At 36.7% G+C, this 16894-nt stretch overlaps 1 protein-coding gene across 6 annotated transcripts in view; it reads right to left on the minus strand.

Annotated features, from left to right (window-relative positions):
- The window catches only part of OLFM3 (olfactomedin 3), a 61245-nt gene that overhangs the window by 11929 nt on the left and 32422 nt on the right, over positions 1 to 16894 (minus strand). For 2 of the 6 annotated variants that reach the window (XM_050712382.1, XM_035538043.2), the window contains 5 exons: positions 15002 to 15088; positions 14575 to 14796; positions 9171 to 9317; positions 6273 to 6428; positions 2188 to 2407 (listed from right to left, as the gene is read on the minus strand). In XM_050712382.1, the coding sequence (XP_050568339.1) occupies positions 2188 to 2407; positions 6273 to 6428; positions 9171 to 9317; positions 14575 to 14703 (652 nt within the window). In that variant the 5' untranslated portion in view covers positions 14704 to 14796; positions 15002 to 15088. The remainder of the gene's footprint in view (positions 1 to 2187; positions 2408 to 6272; positions 6429 to 9170; positions 9318 to 14574; positions 14797 to 15001; positions 15089 to 16894) is intronic. The other 4 variants (XM_035538045.2, XM_050712383.1, XM_035538044.2 and 1 more) reach the window with 4 other exon arrangements.

Raw genomic sequence — 16894 nt, forward strand, 5'->3', positions numbered from 1 at the left:
AAGAAGAGAAAGCCTTGATGTTGTGCAAGTAGTGCTCAGCACTAGCTAAACATTGGTGTTATCAACACTGCTCTAGTCACAAATCCTAATCACAGCAGCATGCAGGATGCTAGGAAAACGGTTAACTCCCTCTTGGCTAGAACCACTACAAATGCTTCAGAGAATTTAAAGGAGAAAGGATGTCCAGGGAGCCATCCATGTATTAGGAACAGGTTATGTTTATCTGGAATGCATTGCTGGCATGGATGTACTCAATAATCTATTTCATAAAAATATTTTCTATCTACTCATAGTTTTAATATATATAACTTTTCTGCACTATTACATCAAGAGAAATGGAGTGTGCTACAGGAATTCAGGGTAGATAGGAGGGGAAGCATGGCTAAAAATTAGGGAAATAGGAAATAAGTTGAGAAAAGGAGAAGAGATCCTTCATATGAATACCCCTGGTCAAATGAATATCCCAATGATATTTAAAAATGCATCCTCTACTCTAGTCATTTCACTAATCATTTTTAAAAGAATACACCATAAAATCAAGGAAAAATGAAACTCTTGTTAAAGATGTGATGATGGTCTTTTGTTGCCTAATAAACTTACTGGAACACTCACTATCAGAAAATACTGTTTATATGAATTTGCTTGTTTGTTGCAGTATTGTAATGCAGTCACTTTCTCTTGACTGCCTTCTGCCAATGCAGTAATGTGCAATAATATGTGTACTGAGGGGAAAATAGAATTATAAGAAGTTTCTGTTTGAAGAAGTCTTCCATGTACTTAGCCCATCATCACTGTGTTATTTCTAGTGTAAAACAAAGAAACTGAAAATAAATAATTTAAGAGGGTAACCTAACCTAGATTTTTCTCGTTCCATTGCCTCACAAAAATAGCACTGCCTATCAAATTAATAACATCATGCATAGCCTTCAAAAGTAAACATCCCCCACCTGATAACTGAGATGCTGATCACAGGATTGAACCTGGGAGTTTCTATTTTATTTATTCTCCTTCTTGACTTACAAAGCATTTATTTCTCATAGAGGGGGTGGATTGTTGGCTATAGAGACCAAGATTTCCATAGTGATCCAGTCAGGTTTCTCAGAATGCATGGACGGACTCTGAGGGCAGACTTTGCATCGTGGCTGCAAAGTAGGTAGGTACCAATTACCCTCTTTGGGTAATTGAAGTTAAGGCTGACACTTAATGATACTTCAAACTTCTAGTTTTGGTAGCTAATACTGAGCTAGTGCTGATTTTTGGAGATGCTGAACATCAACTTTTTCTAACAAAAGCCAGCAATGTGAGCAAGGCTGGATGTAAGAATGATGGAGGCTGCCTGATGTAAATCTAGTGCAGTGCTCATGATGGATTTTTGCTGCGTTTTCTAAAAAAAAAATCATGCTCTACTCCACTAAATTAGATATAATGCTAATTTTGTTGTGTTCCAAATTGGAAAGTGGCACATCTGTCTTAATGCTGGTATTACAGGTCTAAAGACAGTGCAATTGGAGTGGCCCCTCAGATGTCATAGCAAGATTTGTATCATGATTATATGGACAGTGCCAAACTGATTCCAGTCTACTTCTGACTAAACTTTTTTCACACCGACGAACCAAAGATGACTGAAATAGAAATGCCTGTCTGAACTTTTTAGAAAGAACCTTTGTAGCTCTCCAATGAGTTGTAAGTCTCTTAGATTTAAAGTTGCTGTCTTTTATAATTTTCCATCTCAATTCCTTTTATATAAAGTAGAGTAGATAGTTATCTAAAATACGCTGGTGCAAATTTTGAGGGGTACGACTAACCTTAAGAGGAGTTACTCTTGACATTTTTTAGGGTAGCACAGATCAGAATATGGAATCATAGTCGTTTAGGTTGGAAAAGCCCTCTAAGATCATCTAGTCTAACCTGCTACCTAGCACCTAGTCCACCATTAAACCATGCCAGTAAGCACCACATCTACACATTTTTTGAATACCTCCAGGGATGGTGACTCAACTACTTCCCTGGCCAGCGTGTTCCAATGCTTCACAACCCTTTTGGTGAAGAAATTTTTCCTAAATATTTTCTTAATTTGTCCTAAATATAGTTCAGTCTTTCATCTAAAAAGAAAACTTCATCTTTCTATAGAGAAAACCAAAAATGTACAGCTGTGGGATCAAATCTGACATGAAATTGTAAACTTACTGAGCTTTTTCATGCAGTCTCGAAGCCTGGTTTCTAAACTGAGCACCCGCTGGTGTAGCTCCTCATAGTCATAAGCACCAATTTCTTCCTGAATCCCAGTGAGGACAGTAGACAGATTCCTAATTTCTTCCTTGAACTGGATGATTAGTTTGGCATCAGTTTTGTATTGTTCCAGAACTGGGATCAGTGGCAGGAGCTCATCCATCTTTTCTTTCAACTCCTGTTAAAGGTAATCAAATGCGTATTAGAGCAGTTTAAAGGAATTCAATCTTCTTATTCCCTTTTATGTAATATTTATGCCTGATTATTAAAATGACTTGAAAATGACTATTGATTAGATAGAGCTAAGATAGATAGTTAGAGCTATTATTTCAGTGTATTGTGAAAGTCTTAGAAATCTCAGAATTAATGGCAGTAAGCAGTAGATAAAATGTGTGAGACAATAGTTTATTTCTACTGAGGTACACGATTACCTTCAGGTGATCTGAACCAGACCTGTTGAGGGTCTGATTTTCCATCCAGAGGATATAAACCCCCCATGGACTGTATCTTTCTTGAGAAAAGGTGATTAGACCTGAACACCTGGTGATAGTCAAAAACATCACACCTGTTCTATAGTGGGCAAGCTGTTCATTTTTATTTCACTCCTTAGAAATACTGAGTTCATTTTTTCCTAAATGTCTGTTCGACCCTGTTTAGTTCTGATCTGGACACAGTGATATATACCTCTTTCTTCTGAAGTGAAAAACCCATGGTTCTTAAACTGTTTTGTACTTGCAGTCCTTCTACATCACTAGGTGCCTTTGAACTTCCTCAGGTATTCTTTGTTCTGGACTGTAGCAAATCATTTTATTGCTATGTGCAGTTGGTATTGTGTTGCCAATCCTGTTCCTAAATATTGATTAAGGAAAGCAAGGCTCCACTTGGGAATTTTTGGTTGCCCCTTTCTCAGACTTTTGTCATGTACATTGAGAGTTTCTCTTTGTAACTTATAATGGCCACTTATATTTTGTTTTTGTAATAATTCTTTTAAATGCACTAAATTTAATCTTTACTAAATTAGTCTAGATTGAGGTTATTTTTTTTCTTTTTTTTTCTTTGTATTTTTCTTCTGTAGATAACCTCAAAGAATCCTTGCAATCAAAAGGTTTTGCTCTATGAAAAGCATGCAGATTTGCCCTTGATTTGCATATCTGTTTATATTTTGAGAAAAGAGCAGGACTTCTGTAAGCAAATGCCAGAGGCATGAGGAGATGCAAGCCTGGACAAAACAAGAAAAAGGGTGGAAATAGAGACTTGTTAGGTATTAGGATTAGGTGATAATAGAGACTGAGAATGGATGAGGACACACAGGGAGAGATTATTGAAGGGATTAGAAAATGGAGTCCTGAAGGAATAGATGCAGTAGTCAGCAGATTAAAAGGGAAAGCAGAAGAGAACTAAATGGATGCCCAAGCACAGGGAAGAGGTGCAGAAGCAAATGTGGTCAGAAGTTAGCATAGTCAATGAGATGCACGGAGATACATACAGTTTGTTACATCACTTGTACAAATGGATGCAATAAACATGGTAAAACATTTTCAAAATAAATAACATAATGTCAAACAGAATGCTTTTCTACTGAGGAGATGTGAAAGAAGCTGATAGGGTTGGCATTAGATCTGCTTGAAGATCTGCCTCTGAGTTTTTACCTCTCAAACGTGTTCTAGAACAGCTTGAGAGTTCTACATCTCTTCAGTACCCAGCTCATCCACGTAGTTTTAACAATTGTTTTCATATTGGTATTACTATTTGCTCAAAATAAAGACCTATATGTGGAGTTGGGAAGAATAATTTGCATGCAGGTTATCTTAATATCTAGAAAGTGGCATTTTAAATTACAAAGACATATGTTGTTATAAACGGATTAGAGACCATCAGGAGTTTTCTTTCTATCTTTGGCTCTGTTCTCAAGGGGTCTTCCAATTATAGAATATTAGCAGAATTATTGAGGTGGACAGGAAGAAATGAAGAGTTTTTGTCTACAGTTAAAACTATTTTTTATTTGACTGTCCTTATTAAAAATTCAGCTTGAGCCTAATATATCTGTAAAAAACAAATAGTCATGTCTTTCTTGATTACAATGAGACTAGGTTTTGTGATGTGGAATGCAGAGCTCCAGAAGCCAAAGTTTATATTTAATTTTGAAATTATGAACTTAGGCTTTGGTTCTAGGGGTGGTAAGCAGTCAAAAATCATGGGTAAACCATGGATGGAAAAACAAAACTCAGCAAGATGATGCATTTAGGAGAATTAGTGGAGGTAGCTTATTCCTGACAGAATTTATGTCAGATGAGGTATCATTTGAGCAAACTGCTGTAACTTTTCTGGGGGGACCAGATATCTTTTGCCTGGCGTGAATGCTGATTTGACAGAAATATGACCATACTCTCAAGTGTGACCTTGATCAAATTTGTACTATTTGGCTCTCAGAAACATGGAACGATAGCATAAAACATCTTACTTCAGTAAATGATATAAAGATGTTTTTGGTGTTTTAATGAAAAACAAAAGAAAACAAAAACAAAACCATAGTGTTTGCTGACACTCCTAACTTGTTGCTACGATGAGTGGCATAGGAACTAAATTGTACTGCAACATGAATGGGTGGTAGGCATATTCTGGTGCTTTGTGCCTGCTGGTGTGAGGGGTTATGTTATATCAAGAATAAGTTTCTGTGTCTCAGGTAAGATAAAGCACTGGAATTTTAGTAGGATGAATTTCAGAAAGCCAGCAGCATATTGTGTGATGTTGACCTTCTAAATTACTCTATCATTTGATTGGCTGGAAATCTGTTTTATGCTCCTGGCAAACTATCAAACTGAGGTTAAATGACTGACCAATATAAATACTGAATATTTAAAAGGTTAGAATACTGCAGAAGTCTGCTACCTTTGACATCACATATCAGACAGTCAAATTCTGATATTTTGTTCAAGAAAAACTATTATGAGGATAAATAATATATAATGGCATTATAGAAATGTGTTGTAGCAATGAGTGATAAAAGGAAAAATGGCGGAGCTTTACTACCTGAAAATTACTGGAACTGGAAGTATGTGTTCAGCCTCCAATATGAAGAGTGATAACAAAGAATAATGTTTGGTAGTCAGATCACTAATGTACTTAATTCCTGATACCATTAAGTCCAGGATATTCAGTGTCTCTGGAAAATAAATTAGCTATGTAATTGTTTAGGTATGTAACTTTAATGCTGATTAGAAAAGTATGTCCATTTTGTGTTTCATGAAGGGTTTAAATATAAAGTTTGTTAATGTAATCTTTGGAATGTATTTTCTAGATCCTATCTTGCTGTCTTGCAACCTGAAATACCATTTATCACACTTGATATTTGAAGAACTTAACTATGTTGTAAATTTTTCTCCTTAAAAGTACTTCATATAGGTGTTTTTTTTTTTCTCAGAATACACAAAGCTGTTTTGTAATCTTTGCAACCCTCCTTCCTCACAAAAAGATTGGCTTGTGGTTTTTTCTTGTCATTAAAATTCCTTAGAAGTCTTTTTTTAATCATACAGATACGACTGGGAATGATTGCCCTCCTCCCCTATCCCAAACTCAGAATAGCAAACCTTCAGACATGAAATTAGACCTTAATTCTACTGGATAAAAATTACAACAACCTGATTTATTATAGGCTTTCTTCCCTTCAACTTCAGTGAATGTCAGGCAGCAGTAAAAGTGCAGAACTTTCTAGTTGCTTGCTATTAATTCAATTGGATCTCCCCATTTATCACTGGAGCTTGAATGAATATAAATTTCTCAGTATGACATGCACATTGATACAGGAAAAACAGGAATCTGTTTCTAGTGACATATCTCCAATATCTTAATTAATGGTTACTTCCTAGTACAATTAAATTGAACAGAGCAAAAGATTATTATCATAAAGGAAAACTTATTATGATTTTCATTTTAATGTTGCTCTTGTATGAACATTTCAAGCTGAGATCTTAGCAGTCCATGCATTGCTGCTTAGTACATTACTTCCAGCAGGCTTTCAAAGTTATTGTTAAAATAAAACCTACTTGAAAATGCTTTGTCATTAATGTCTTCCGATCATCTTCAATTTGCCGAAACTTGGCCTTCAGCCCTTTCATTTGTGTTTCCATTTTTAAAACATACTGGAAATCCCTCTGAGTCCGTAGATTTAAAACTTCAATAGATTGGGACATATTCTGAACCTGTTGAAGAAGAACACTCTCTAAATGCACTTTTTGTTGCTTTTTTCCTTCTTTTTCTTTTTTTTCTCCTGCTTAGATAGTTAAATGTCAGGCAATAAAATGTGCTTATGTCAAGGCTTTAGTTGTGAGTCATTTATACCACAGTATAGGTTTTAAATTCCATAACTGCATGACAGTACAAAAATCGGGGAACAGGGCTAACAGAGGGCTAGCAGGAGTGAGATCTTAAGAGCCACAGAGTATTTGGATAGTTTCTTTGAGGTAGAGAGGGGGATCCTTTCAGCACCATTTTTGATGGGCTGGAAAAATGCTGTTAAGTGTTAGAGTCTACTTTGTCTTTTGTAGTAGATGCTGCCTGTTCTTCAGGATGTTCCATGCAGCATGTGTTTCCGCCTCCACTTGAGGAACAGGACTAAGATTAGCAGAAAATTTCTGGGTAGTTACAAAGAGTGTGATTTTCATAGCTAGTAGGCATTGGTATAATAATTCACTATAAGGAATACATGAGACTGTCCAGAGATAAGCTGGGATGGGACCATCATTAAATTGGGATTTGCTTTTGGTTTTACAAGTATAAAATTAGAAAGTTTAGCCAATTGTCTTAATAGTAGAAAAACATTTTTTTATAAATAAGTGAATGTTCAGGAAACTGTACTACAGCAAGTGGCCTCATTTAGCACTTTCACTAAAATGAGGCAAGGACTTTTCATCTGGAGTTAATTATATATTATTTAACAGTACCTATTATAAAAGCAATGCTTTTCCCAGTCATAAACATGATACATTTTGCAAATGCAGTTATTATTTTTCAGTAAGTGTTCTGTCCACTAAAACAGGAAAAAAAGTGGACTATGGAAAAAAATAATATTAGGTGCTATATTGAAGTTTTGTCTCAAAAAGAAATCGACCTTCCTAATAAACCACAAAAGTACCAGTACTCCTGTTGTCTGCAAGAACATGTAAAATTTAAACTGATATTTGTATTTGAAATTATTATGTTGTAACCTACGGACTGCGGGGATTCAGAAAAATATACTCTTAAAATAGTACAAATCAGCTTTTGGACAGTTGCCATTGGCAGTTCCTAGAAGTATTTTTAAGTGAAAAAAGTAATGTTTTTATTTCTTCTTTGCTTTCTAACTGTTGAAAGCAAGGAAGTAGTCCTTCGGTTTTGTGGTGACACACATGGTCCACAGGTCTGTAGGTATTTTTGTTGACACACAAAGCCACAGGTTTTTCTCTGTGACTTCTGATGCAACATTTTGTACCTGTTCTAAAGCTGCGTCTGCTGAGTACCATGAAACCTGTAGGAATGGTGAGTCAGAGGGCAGGCATGTTGTTAAAGATGAAAAACATTAATTAGGCTTAAAAGTTACTGACTGTTTCAGTAAACGTGTCAGCTATGACTGCCAATTAGGTCTTATCCTGGATTCTGATTGTTCCTATCTCCTGTCATGGATGGTAAGTGGAAAGCCAACTAATTGAGTTTGGTTGGGATTTTTATCAGTTTTGGAACAATATGAAGGTGGTGTGAACCCCATTCTAGGAGACCCTCTAGATGTATCTAGATGTGTACCCTCACCGATGTATTTAGCTTGGAAAAATTCTTATTTATTTCCTTGGGACCCTGAGATGGAAAAATAGCTCATTAAAACCTGTTAATATATTCTGTGGAGGAGAGGGCAAGGAGAAATAACTGAAGATGGGTACCAGGAGCAAACATGCCTGCCTGTCCTCCCATCTCCTTTACATTTCAACTTTCTTCTGAGAAAGGGATTGTTCTTGAGAAGTTTCTAAAACTACTTAGTTACATGTCATGCTATGGACTCCGTCAAATACTGAAATTAAGTCCCTGCTGAAGTTCACGGAGGTTTATGGAGGGAACATCTGCAGGATTTAGCATTGGTGTGATTTTTCTATAGCTGGAAAAATACTGAAAATTGTATGCTGAAAAATGCATATTTTTTTAGGTCTACATTTTATGTTGCTCTCTGCTGTTGCTGTTCAAATGCTCTGTCTCAGTCTCTCAGGTTATGAACTACTAGCTGTTACACAGTAACTATAAACTTGGTTACCTACATAGGGAATGCAGAATAATAGTTTGTGTTTTCATGGTTGCAGTGTTTTTTCAGTTCATACGAAATAACACTTTACCAGTTTTAATATATAAACAATAGTGGATAATACCGGGAATAAGAATTGGGTTGTTTAGACAAAATTTGCAGCACCAGAGAATGAAATAAATAGTATTAACTGAGGAAATAACAAAAATAACTTAGAACTGTTTCTCATCTGTACAGTCTGCTTTGATGGTGCTGTCATGTCTGTATCTCATTATTTGCTGATAAGAGACAAGGAATGACCTTCAAGAGACTTGTATCTTTGAAGCAGGAGCTGTAGTTTAAATACCACAACAACGAGGAAGTTTAAGGTGGGATTTGTAACTGTTTTGACACAGGGGAAGTCAGTCCTGTATGTGTGTAAGGAAGGGTTTGGGGAATGAGCAAGAGAAGATGCAACTTCAGTTTGCTAGGTAAGTGGCTTGGGTTGACAGTGGTGTGCTATAAGGAAAACAGACAAATTACGTTAAGTGGTGAAAACACAGGTAGGGGATATACCTTGTAGGAATATTTTTGTAGATAACACTTCAGGACACCATTATATATTAAACTTAGAGAGACAGGAGTGGATTTCCAGGGGGAGTTCAGTGATCAAAAGGAGAAATTCATTGGGAAGTCTTACCTTCTCTAGCAGCTGTCTAAGTTGTCTGCTCTTGGCATCTCTTGAACATAGGTTTTGTTCAGGTGCAACAACAGTACAAATGCAACGGCCATCAGGATCTTGGGCTGAACTATAAACTTGCCATCCTTCCTTGGGGCTAATCTGAGTCTGTAACACAACAACAACAATAAAAATAAAGGGAACAGAACTGATTTCATTGTTGTTTGAAAACACCACCTATTTTTCTTTATTTTTGCATTATATATTTGCAGTGAGGTTCCTCCTAGTCATCACTCATTATTCTCTTAACTAATTAGGCTGGTGATTTTGCACAGTTTTGCCATGTCTCACATCTGCAGAAGAGTCTATGACCATTGTTTCCAGTGTGGGCGAGAGCAGTTTCCTGTTAGTGATTCAGCACAAGTGGTTGATGTAATTCTTCACAGAGGGATGGTAAGGTTTTTCATTAACAGAGAACAAATATGTCCTTTCAGCTTGAATGACTTTTACTTTAGACTAATGGAAACAACAAAGGCAGAAGAGAACAAATAAAAAATCCCAAAGAGAAAGCACAGTCTGTGTGACTCACGCAACAGGGAATTGGCTGGGAAGCGGTTCTGGAGGTGTGTTAGCAGGTTTGCTCTTAAAGATGCAGCACACAGAAAACTCTTCTTGGTTGACTTCAGCTACACATACACCAAAGGGAAGATGGGCAGTACTGAGAAGTACTAGGTTAGTTTAGATGATGGGGGCTGATGGCAGGCATGGCATAGGGAAGTAAAGACATCGCGCTGTCCTTTAGTGGCACAGAATTCTAGAAATTCTGAACCTGTTCTTTTTCAGCAACCACCACCACCAAGAAGAGCAAAGCAAAAAACTGTATTTCCTTTCAGAGCAGGCCAACGCTACGCTGCCTTTAAAGCTCATGTGATACCTTGCGAGAGTAGGTATCTATCTGCTTAATGGGATTTATAGAAAAACACAGCATCAGAATGAGACAAAGCAATGTAATTAGATGACTGAACAAATTCAGGTGAGGGAATGAAAATTAATTGGCACCAGAAATATTTTGACTGTTTTCAGGCTGTAATTTCAAGCTAATATTATGCATTATTCTTTTCTAATAATACAATATTGACTACTGAATTTTACAGTGCAGTTGCTAATGGATGGCACGGAAATATTTTTGGTCTGGATAAAGTTGGAATAAATTAATTTTAGTATGAAATTGTACTCAGTGTCAGCACAAAGAGTGATTGTTAAAATTGGCAAGTTTTGATATTGATGCTTAGTGAGGAGTAAGTTGTATAGTTCCTTGCCTCAGAAAAGGTACAGTATCTCTGTAGACTGAGGTTAGAAGGAAAGGTAGCAATATTTTTCTAAGTATCAGCACAATGTTAGAGAAGAGCATAGACTTTTTGTCCCCCACAATGTCTATTTTGAAGAAGTCATTGAAGAGAGCAGTGACCTCTTTTACTATGGAGTTATCTAAAACAAATCAGAACTGTATTGTTCCCTTCTTTTGCAAGGAAGAATAAGGTATCATAACGTAGATGACTAAATAGAGGACAGTCAAACTTGGGTTTGATAGAAAGGCATATCCAGAGGTCAGTGCTAAATTGTACCACTATTGTTGTGTTCTTGTAGCCTTAATTTTTAGGGCACAGGTGATCTAGTTTAACACATTGTCCTGGTTTCACGTAGGACAGAGTTAATTTTCCTCCTAGTAGCTGGCAGGGTGCTATGTTTTGGATTAGGATGAGAAGAGCGCTGATAACATGCTGATGTTTTAATTGTTGTAGAGCAATGCTTACACCAAGCCAAGGACTTTTCAGCTTCTCGCTCTGTCCTGCTAGCGAGCAGGCTGGGGGTGCAGCAGGAGCTGGGAGGGGACAGACCCAGGACAGCTGACCCAAAGTGGCCAAAGGGGTATTCCATACCATCTGACGTCATGCTGAACAATATATAGGGGTGGCTAGCCGGGGTGGGGGGGCCGGCTGCTCGGGGATAGGCTGGGCATCGGTCAGCGGGTGGTGAGCAATTGCATTGTGCATCACTTTGTACACATTATTACTATTATTATTATTATTATTATTATTATTGTTATTATTTTCCCTGTCTTAATAAACTGTCCTTATCTCAACTCACAGGCTTCACTTTCCCGTTTCTCTCCCCCATCCCGGAGAGGGAGGGGGGAGGGTGAGCGAACGGCTGTGTGGTGTTTGGCTGCCAGCCGGGCTAAACCACAACACACATAGAGAACAATAAAAACAAAACAAACTTACAACTGAAGAGATTATTTGAATTAGATTTGAGCAGCTACTAAAATTGCAAGCTAGAACAACTGAAACTTCTTAAAGCTGGTGACCCTTGTGAAGTGTAAGCTCTGTTCACAAGTTTCCATGCCTCTCTGTAGAACGGCTGCCCAGACAGTGTGCCCATACAAGAGCAAGTTCTTGTTGAAGTTCAGGAGCCTAAAGCTTGCAATTATAATTCCTACAGAACAGAAATACTCTGTATAGTTTATGAATAAACTGTGATATTTGTGATATCTGCTATTTTTAGATTGATAGCAACTGATTTTACTGCATTCAAGTGGATGGAGTTCTCTGCAGTGGAGAATGGATGCGATAGCAGGATCATGCGTGGTCTATAGTAAAGCAATTACAGTCCATGCTGTGTTGTCAAAGGTATTTGTATATGCTAACAATGTATATCTCTGTGTTTTGTCTGAGAAAAGAATATTTATTGATTAATTTGGCTGATATTTTCTTATGGCACCTAACATATATCTTGATTTAAAAAAAAAAAAAACACGAAGTAGATATTTGGGAAAATATTTTTAACAGTGAAAGACCTTCAGGCATAATATGAGTGCGTTGTGATGGGCTGCCCGTGCAGAAGTGAGTGCTGAGACAGCAGCCCCAGTATGGGCTAAGTTTTTTTCCGGTATTCTTTGTTACCTGTGTGCATGCCACTGAGGTACCTTTGTTAACCAGGATGGGTAACATGAATAATTACAGAGAAAAATAAGTGTGTGTGGGTAGGTGCACTTAGCTTTTTTTTCTCTTTTTTTTTTTCTTTGTCATTTAATGCCTATCTCAAGCAGAAACTGCTGTGCCACACGGAAAGAGCTAGAATGCATCAAAACCTTTTGAAAGCTACTGAATCTACTCTCCAAATGCAGGCTTACTGCTGACAGGCCTTAGTCAACAAATGAGAAAAGAAATAATGAGTGGTGAACAGCAGCAGTGATGACAAATCATTCTAGTTCTTGGAAATCTGGGGAAAACAAGAGTCTCTACAAAGACCCATATTAATCTGTCTTGGCAGACTACTGAGCTACAGTCACTTTACTTACCTCAAAAAGATTTACTTTTTTCACTTGCACTCACATTCTGATAAAGCTGCTATAGCTGCCTCCACTGTTACTAGTAATTGGGCAAATGGAAATACATACATTCAGTATCAGTGCTTAAATATAACAATATTTGTCAGTTTGTCTTGTGATTTTGGTCCTGGGAGTGAAACGTTGCTGAAGAGGGGGGTCTTTCCCCTGACCCCACCTCACCATACATTTCTTCCAGCAAGGGGAGGAGAAAATGTTAATAAAGATGGGGAGGTTTTGCTCTTTTTCCCTCGTGCAAGATGTGCAAATTTTGAGCTGTGTATAGGAGAGAACTTCTGGAGAACTGCTTGCGCGGCACCGTTCACTGGAGAAGCTGCCAGGGGATGACAGTAACTTGACAGCTAACTTTAATTGACAGCTGCCAATTAAAAACCAGGTAGTGATGACCACAGCATCACTGAGCACCTGGGCCATAAAGTTTCAGCTAGAAGCTGAAGTTTAGAAAAAGGCAGCAGATTTGTGGTGCTAGTTTTATAACAACACCCCACCTGATTGAAGATAGTATTTTTTCCACTTGGCGGATGTTGCCAAGCTCAGATAATGGGGTTTTTATGCTTGTGTCCCCAGCTCTCCAGGCACTCCTGCTAGCCCTCTTGAAACCCAAAATGTGCATATAACTCCAACTTTTGAGTCTGAAGATCATTACTAAAATAATACTTAGGAGGCATTTGTAACATCAGTGTTCTGTTGAAGCCAAGGGAGGCATGGCAGTTTACACTACTTGGAATTTGAAAATGACAATATATATAATCATATATTAGCGTGTAAATATATATATGCCTACATGTTACAACAACAAGCGTGCACCTCTTAGCCACTCAATTGCAACTTTAAACTTGGATTTAAATTAGATAGGGAACTTTATTTCTTATAATATAACACTGCCACAAGAACTAGCAAACTGTATTGTAAGTCAGTGGGCATAAACTACATTTATAGAAAACAAAACGGAGCTTTTCCTTGTCTTCTCACCTTGATGCTCTAAAACTTAAAAGAATTGTTTCTTACAATATAATTAAATTTAAAGGAGCGATATTTAAAGTCTAAATGTGGTGACTTTCTGTAGTAATGCTTTTCCTGTGTGCATATATTCAATTAATTAAATGTTGATTAGTTAATGCATTTTTATTTACAACTGAAAAATTAAGTTCTGTATATTGTGCTCTACTGTACAAACAGTTAAATATATCTTTTACATGACACACTTATGCAAACATCTGACTGCAGTTATAATAAAATCGTTTTACTAACCATTTAGAAAAAATGTGTTCTAGTTTACCTTACAAATAACTTATAACTAGGATAGTGTTCCTTGTTGTCCAGCTAAACTATTACTTTAAATTTTTACACTTTTTTTTTTAATTTTTACATTTTAATTTTTACACATTAATAGCTAATCACAGCTTTTCTGTAGGTCTTAATTAACAGAGGCTGCTGTATATGAGCATCAAACATACAAGCTGATATTTTTATTTGTACAATTACCTTTCTAAAGTTCTGATACCCAGTTTCCTAGTACCAATTTTATTTTAACAGCTATTTATTTGCTTAACCATGCTCCAATAAAGAAAAAATAAGAAAGAATCGGGCTCCCTGAATATTGTAGTCAATAGCTTATGTATAGCACTAATCAGACAAAAATTAAAAATAAATATTCTGATACCTGTTTTCCTTAATAATGCAGTACATTTTTTTTCTGGAGCAGTAAACAGGCAAAATATTGAAGCAAAAGAAATGGCATTGCTGCACTATTTTTAGCATTTCACCCTCAAGATGAAGGCATTTGTTCTTAAATATTTAAGGATGCTATTTTAAAATCTTTTCTTTCATAGTAAGACCACAACATGCTCACCAATGTGCAGATTTATGATGCCCAAAAAGAAGCATGCATTAAGTGATGATAGGAAGATTAGTACTCTAAAAAGATTCACAAAGAGGCACCAGAGTAAAGCTTTTGCTGGCACTTACATACTAGCTCAGCATTCAGATGGATTGCAACACATCACAGCTACTTACTAGAGTATCTGAAGTGGATAGTCTGGTGGTATTTAGTCCTACCAGAGATGGGAGAGTTTGGGACATCCAGTTAGAGATCATTGCCACGGTGCTAAGAACAGCACCAAGCTTCAGCAGTGGAGGGCTCATTGCTGTGGAGCTAATGAGTTTTCATAGTGACTGATTATCATCCCAGTGCAGGCTGGCGGTGAGAGGCGTGACTGCAGCACATGACAGCCTCAGCTGGGAAGGAGAGCAAGGTACCCAGATTAAATCATCCGTTAAGAACACTCTTATCTTTATTTGGTCTCTGTCTTTGCTCTTACTAAAAATGCTTATCAGTATTTATTCACTATTTATGACTATAACACTTATTATAGGACTTGGCAGTCCTTTAAATGCTAATAGCCATTGCAGTTTACAGTGGGAGATGGAATGGGTGAATTACCTCTTTATAGGTGCTGGAAAGTCGATTAGCACTTAATTAGTTTAGTCCTTGCAGAATGGACTAAAACAGTACATTTAGTCTTCCTGTCTGAAATGCAAAAGCACAATCACAAAACCAAAACCAAACAAAAACAAAAAAACAACAAACAAACAAACAAAACCCTCCCCACTCCCCATCACTGTTTTGGTAGAAATATGCTCAGGTATATTTCAAAAGATAATACAGGAATTATACTTGTCCCAGGGGATAGGTGAAGGGTGAGAGCTGCAAGCCTGCCCATGAAAACACAAAGGCAGGCATTCTCAGAAACCTCCCCAAATACCCCTTAATTTGTTGATCTCACATAAATTACAAATATCAGCAACTTTATAATTTGCAAGGCTTGTTAAGATACTTGTTGTTTACAAAAAGCGCACTGAAATAGTATGTAGGTTCATATTTCTCAGTGTTTTCGTTACTGTGCATGTTTTTATACTGAAAATTTTTGCATTACAGGGCCGGCAGACTCAGTATGTCTTCACTGTTGTTTGGTTAGGAACAGAAAATAAGTTGTGGGTTGCTCATATAGTATTTGGAGGCTTCTTTTGGCTCTAATCTGCTGTTAAATCTGATGTTCTCTAGTGCTGTAGACTGACCTCCAGGTTCAGTAGCAATTAATCTTTTTCAGAAACTTAATAAGTGTGGGGGAAAAAAAAAAGAGTGCAGAAATCATTGCACTTTCCTTTTTTTTTTTCTTTTTAAGAGTTATTTTAAACAGAAGAAATGCTGAGCAGGGATTTCTAATGGAAATTATTTTAGAGAGAACTTGCTTAAAAATTTGCAGAGATGGACTACTGTGTGTGCTTCCAGAGGCAATTATGGATTTAGTTTGTTTCTGAATTTGTGTCCAAAGGAGTATATTTTTCTTAAAGAACTTCTAAAGTTTGTGTGAAGGAAACCTGTAATGAAATTGAAAGGGATGCATTTTTAGAGCAGTGTGCCATCACAAATGCAAACTTACTATACTTACTATAAGTATAAACTTATAGTTTACATGTAAACTTAAACTTGCTATAGTCCTGCAAACAATTTTTCAGATTCTCAGATCTTGTACGCCGAATTCAGGCTAAACTTTTCTCTTCCAACATTCATTTAGAATGATTTCAATCCCTGTTGTTTAACAAAGACACATGGAAAACTAGTTTTTAAAAAAGAAACAGAAAACCACATGGAGGGCTATTATGTAATCTTATAAGGGGTTTTCAGGCACAAAGATTCAGCAACAGAATACACAGAGAAATTCTTCGCATCCCGATGTTAAATATTTTCTGGGAGTCACACAGTAAGGTGAGCTGCAAAATGTTTCAGGTACTCAAAACAAAAACACACCTAATTCACTGAAGAGGTGCACTTGAAAACTGAAAGAATGAGTTTATTTGCTTATATGCAGATTCTACGCAAAAAAATAAGCTTTTTGCTTATTTCCATATGCATATATAGACATGAAAGTAAAAGATCTATCTGAAAAGGATAAGTTAAAATGTTAAACTTGTTGTAGTTTTAATTACCTGATCCATGTTGAATGCACACACTTGTGTGCATTTTGACTTATTTCACGTATTTTGGCAAAACATTTGGGACAAAATAACGTACAAAGGCCATTTTCTCCAAAGAATTCAAATTGCTTTCAGATTATGAGTCGATAGCTGATGATGCCGATGTTCGAATAAGAAAGCATTGTGATTCTTTTTCTCACTTTGAAAAAAACAAAATCCCAGTAAAAAAAAAAAGAGTTGCACTGGATCAGTCTCCTTGATTCATATAGTTCCTTTTTTTTTTTAGCAACAGCCAGCAGCAGATGTTTAATAGAGGAGCGTAAGAGAGCAAACATACTGCAATACTTTCCTTGCTGTA

Source organism: Cygnus atratus, chromosome 8 (assembly GCF_013377495.2).
Source record: "Cygnus atratus isolate AKBS03 ecotype Queensland, Australia chromosome 8, CAtr_DNAZoo_HiC_assembly, whole genome shotgun sequence".
Lineage (NCBI taxonomy): Eukaryota > Metazoa > Chordata > Aves > Anseriformes > Anatidae > Cygnus > Cygnus atratus.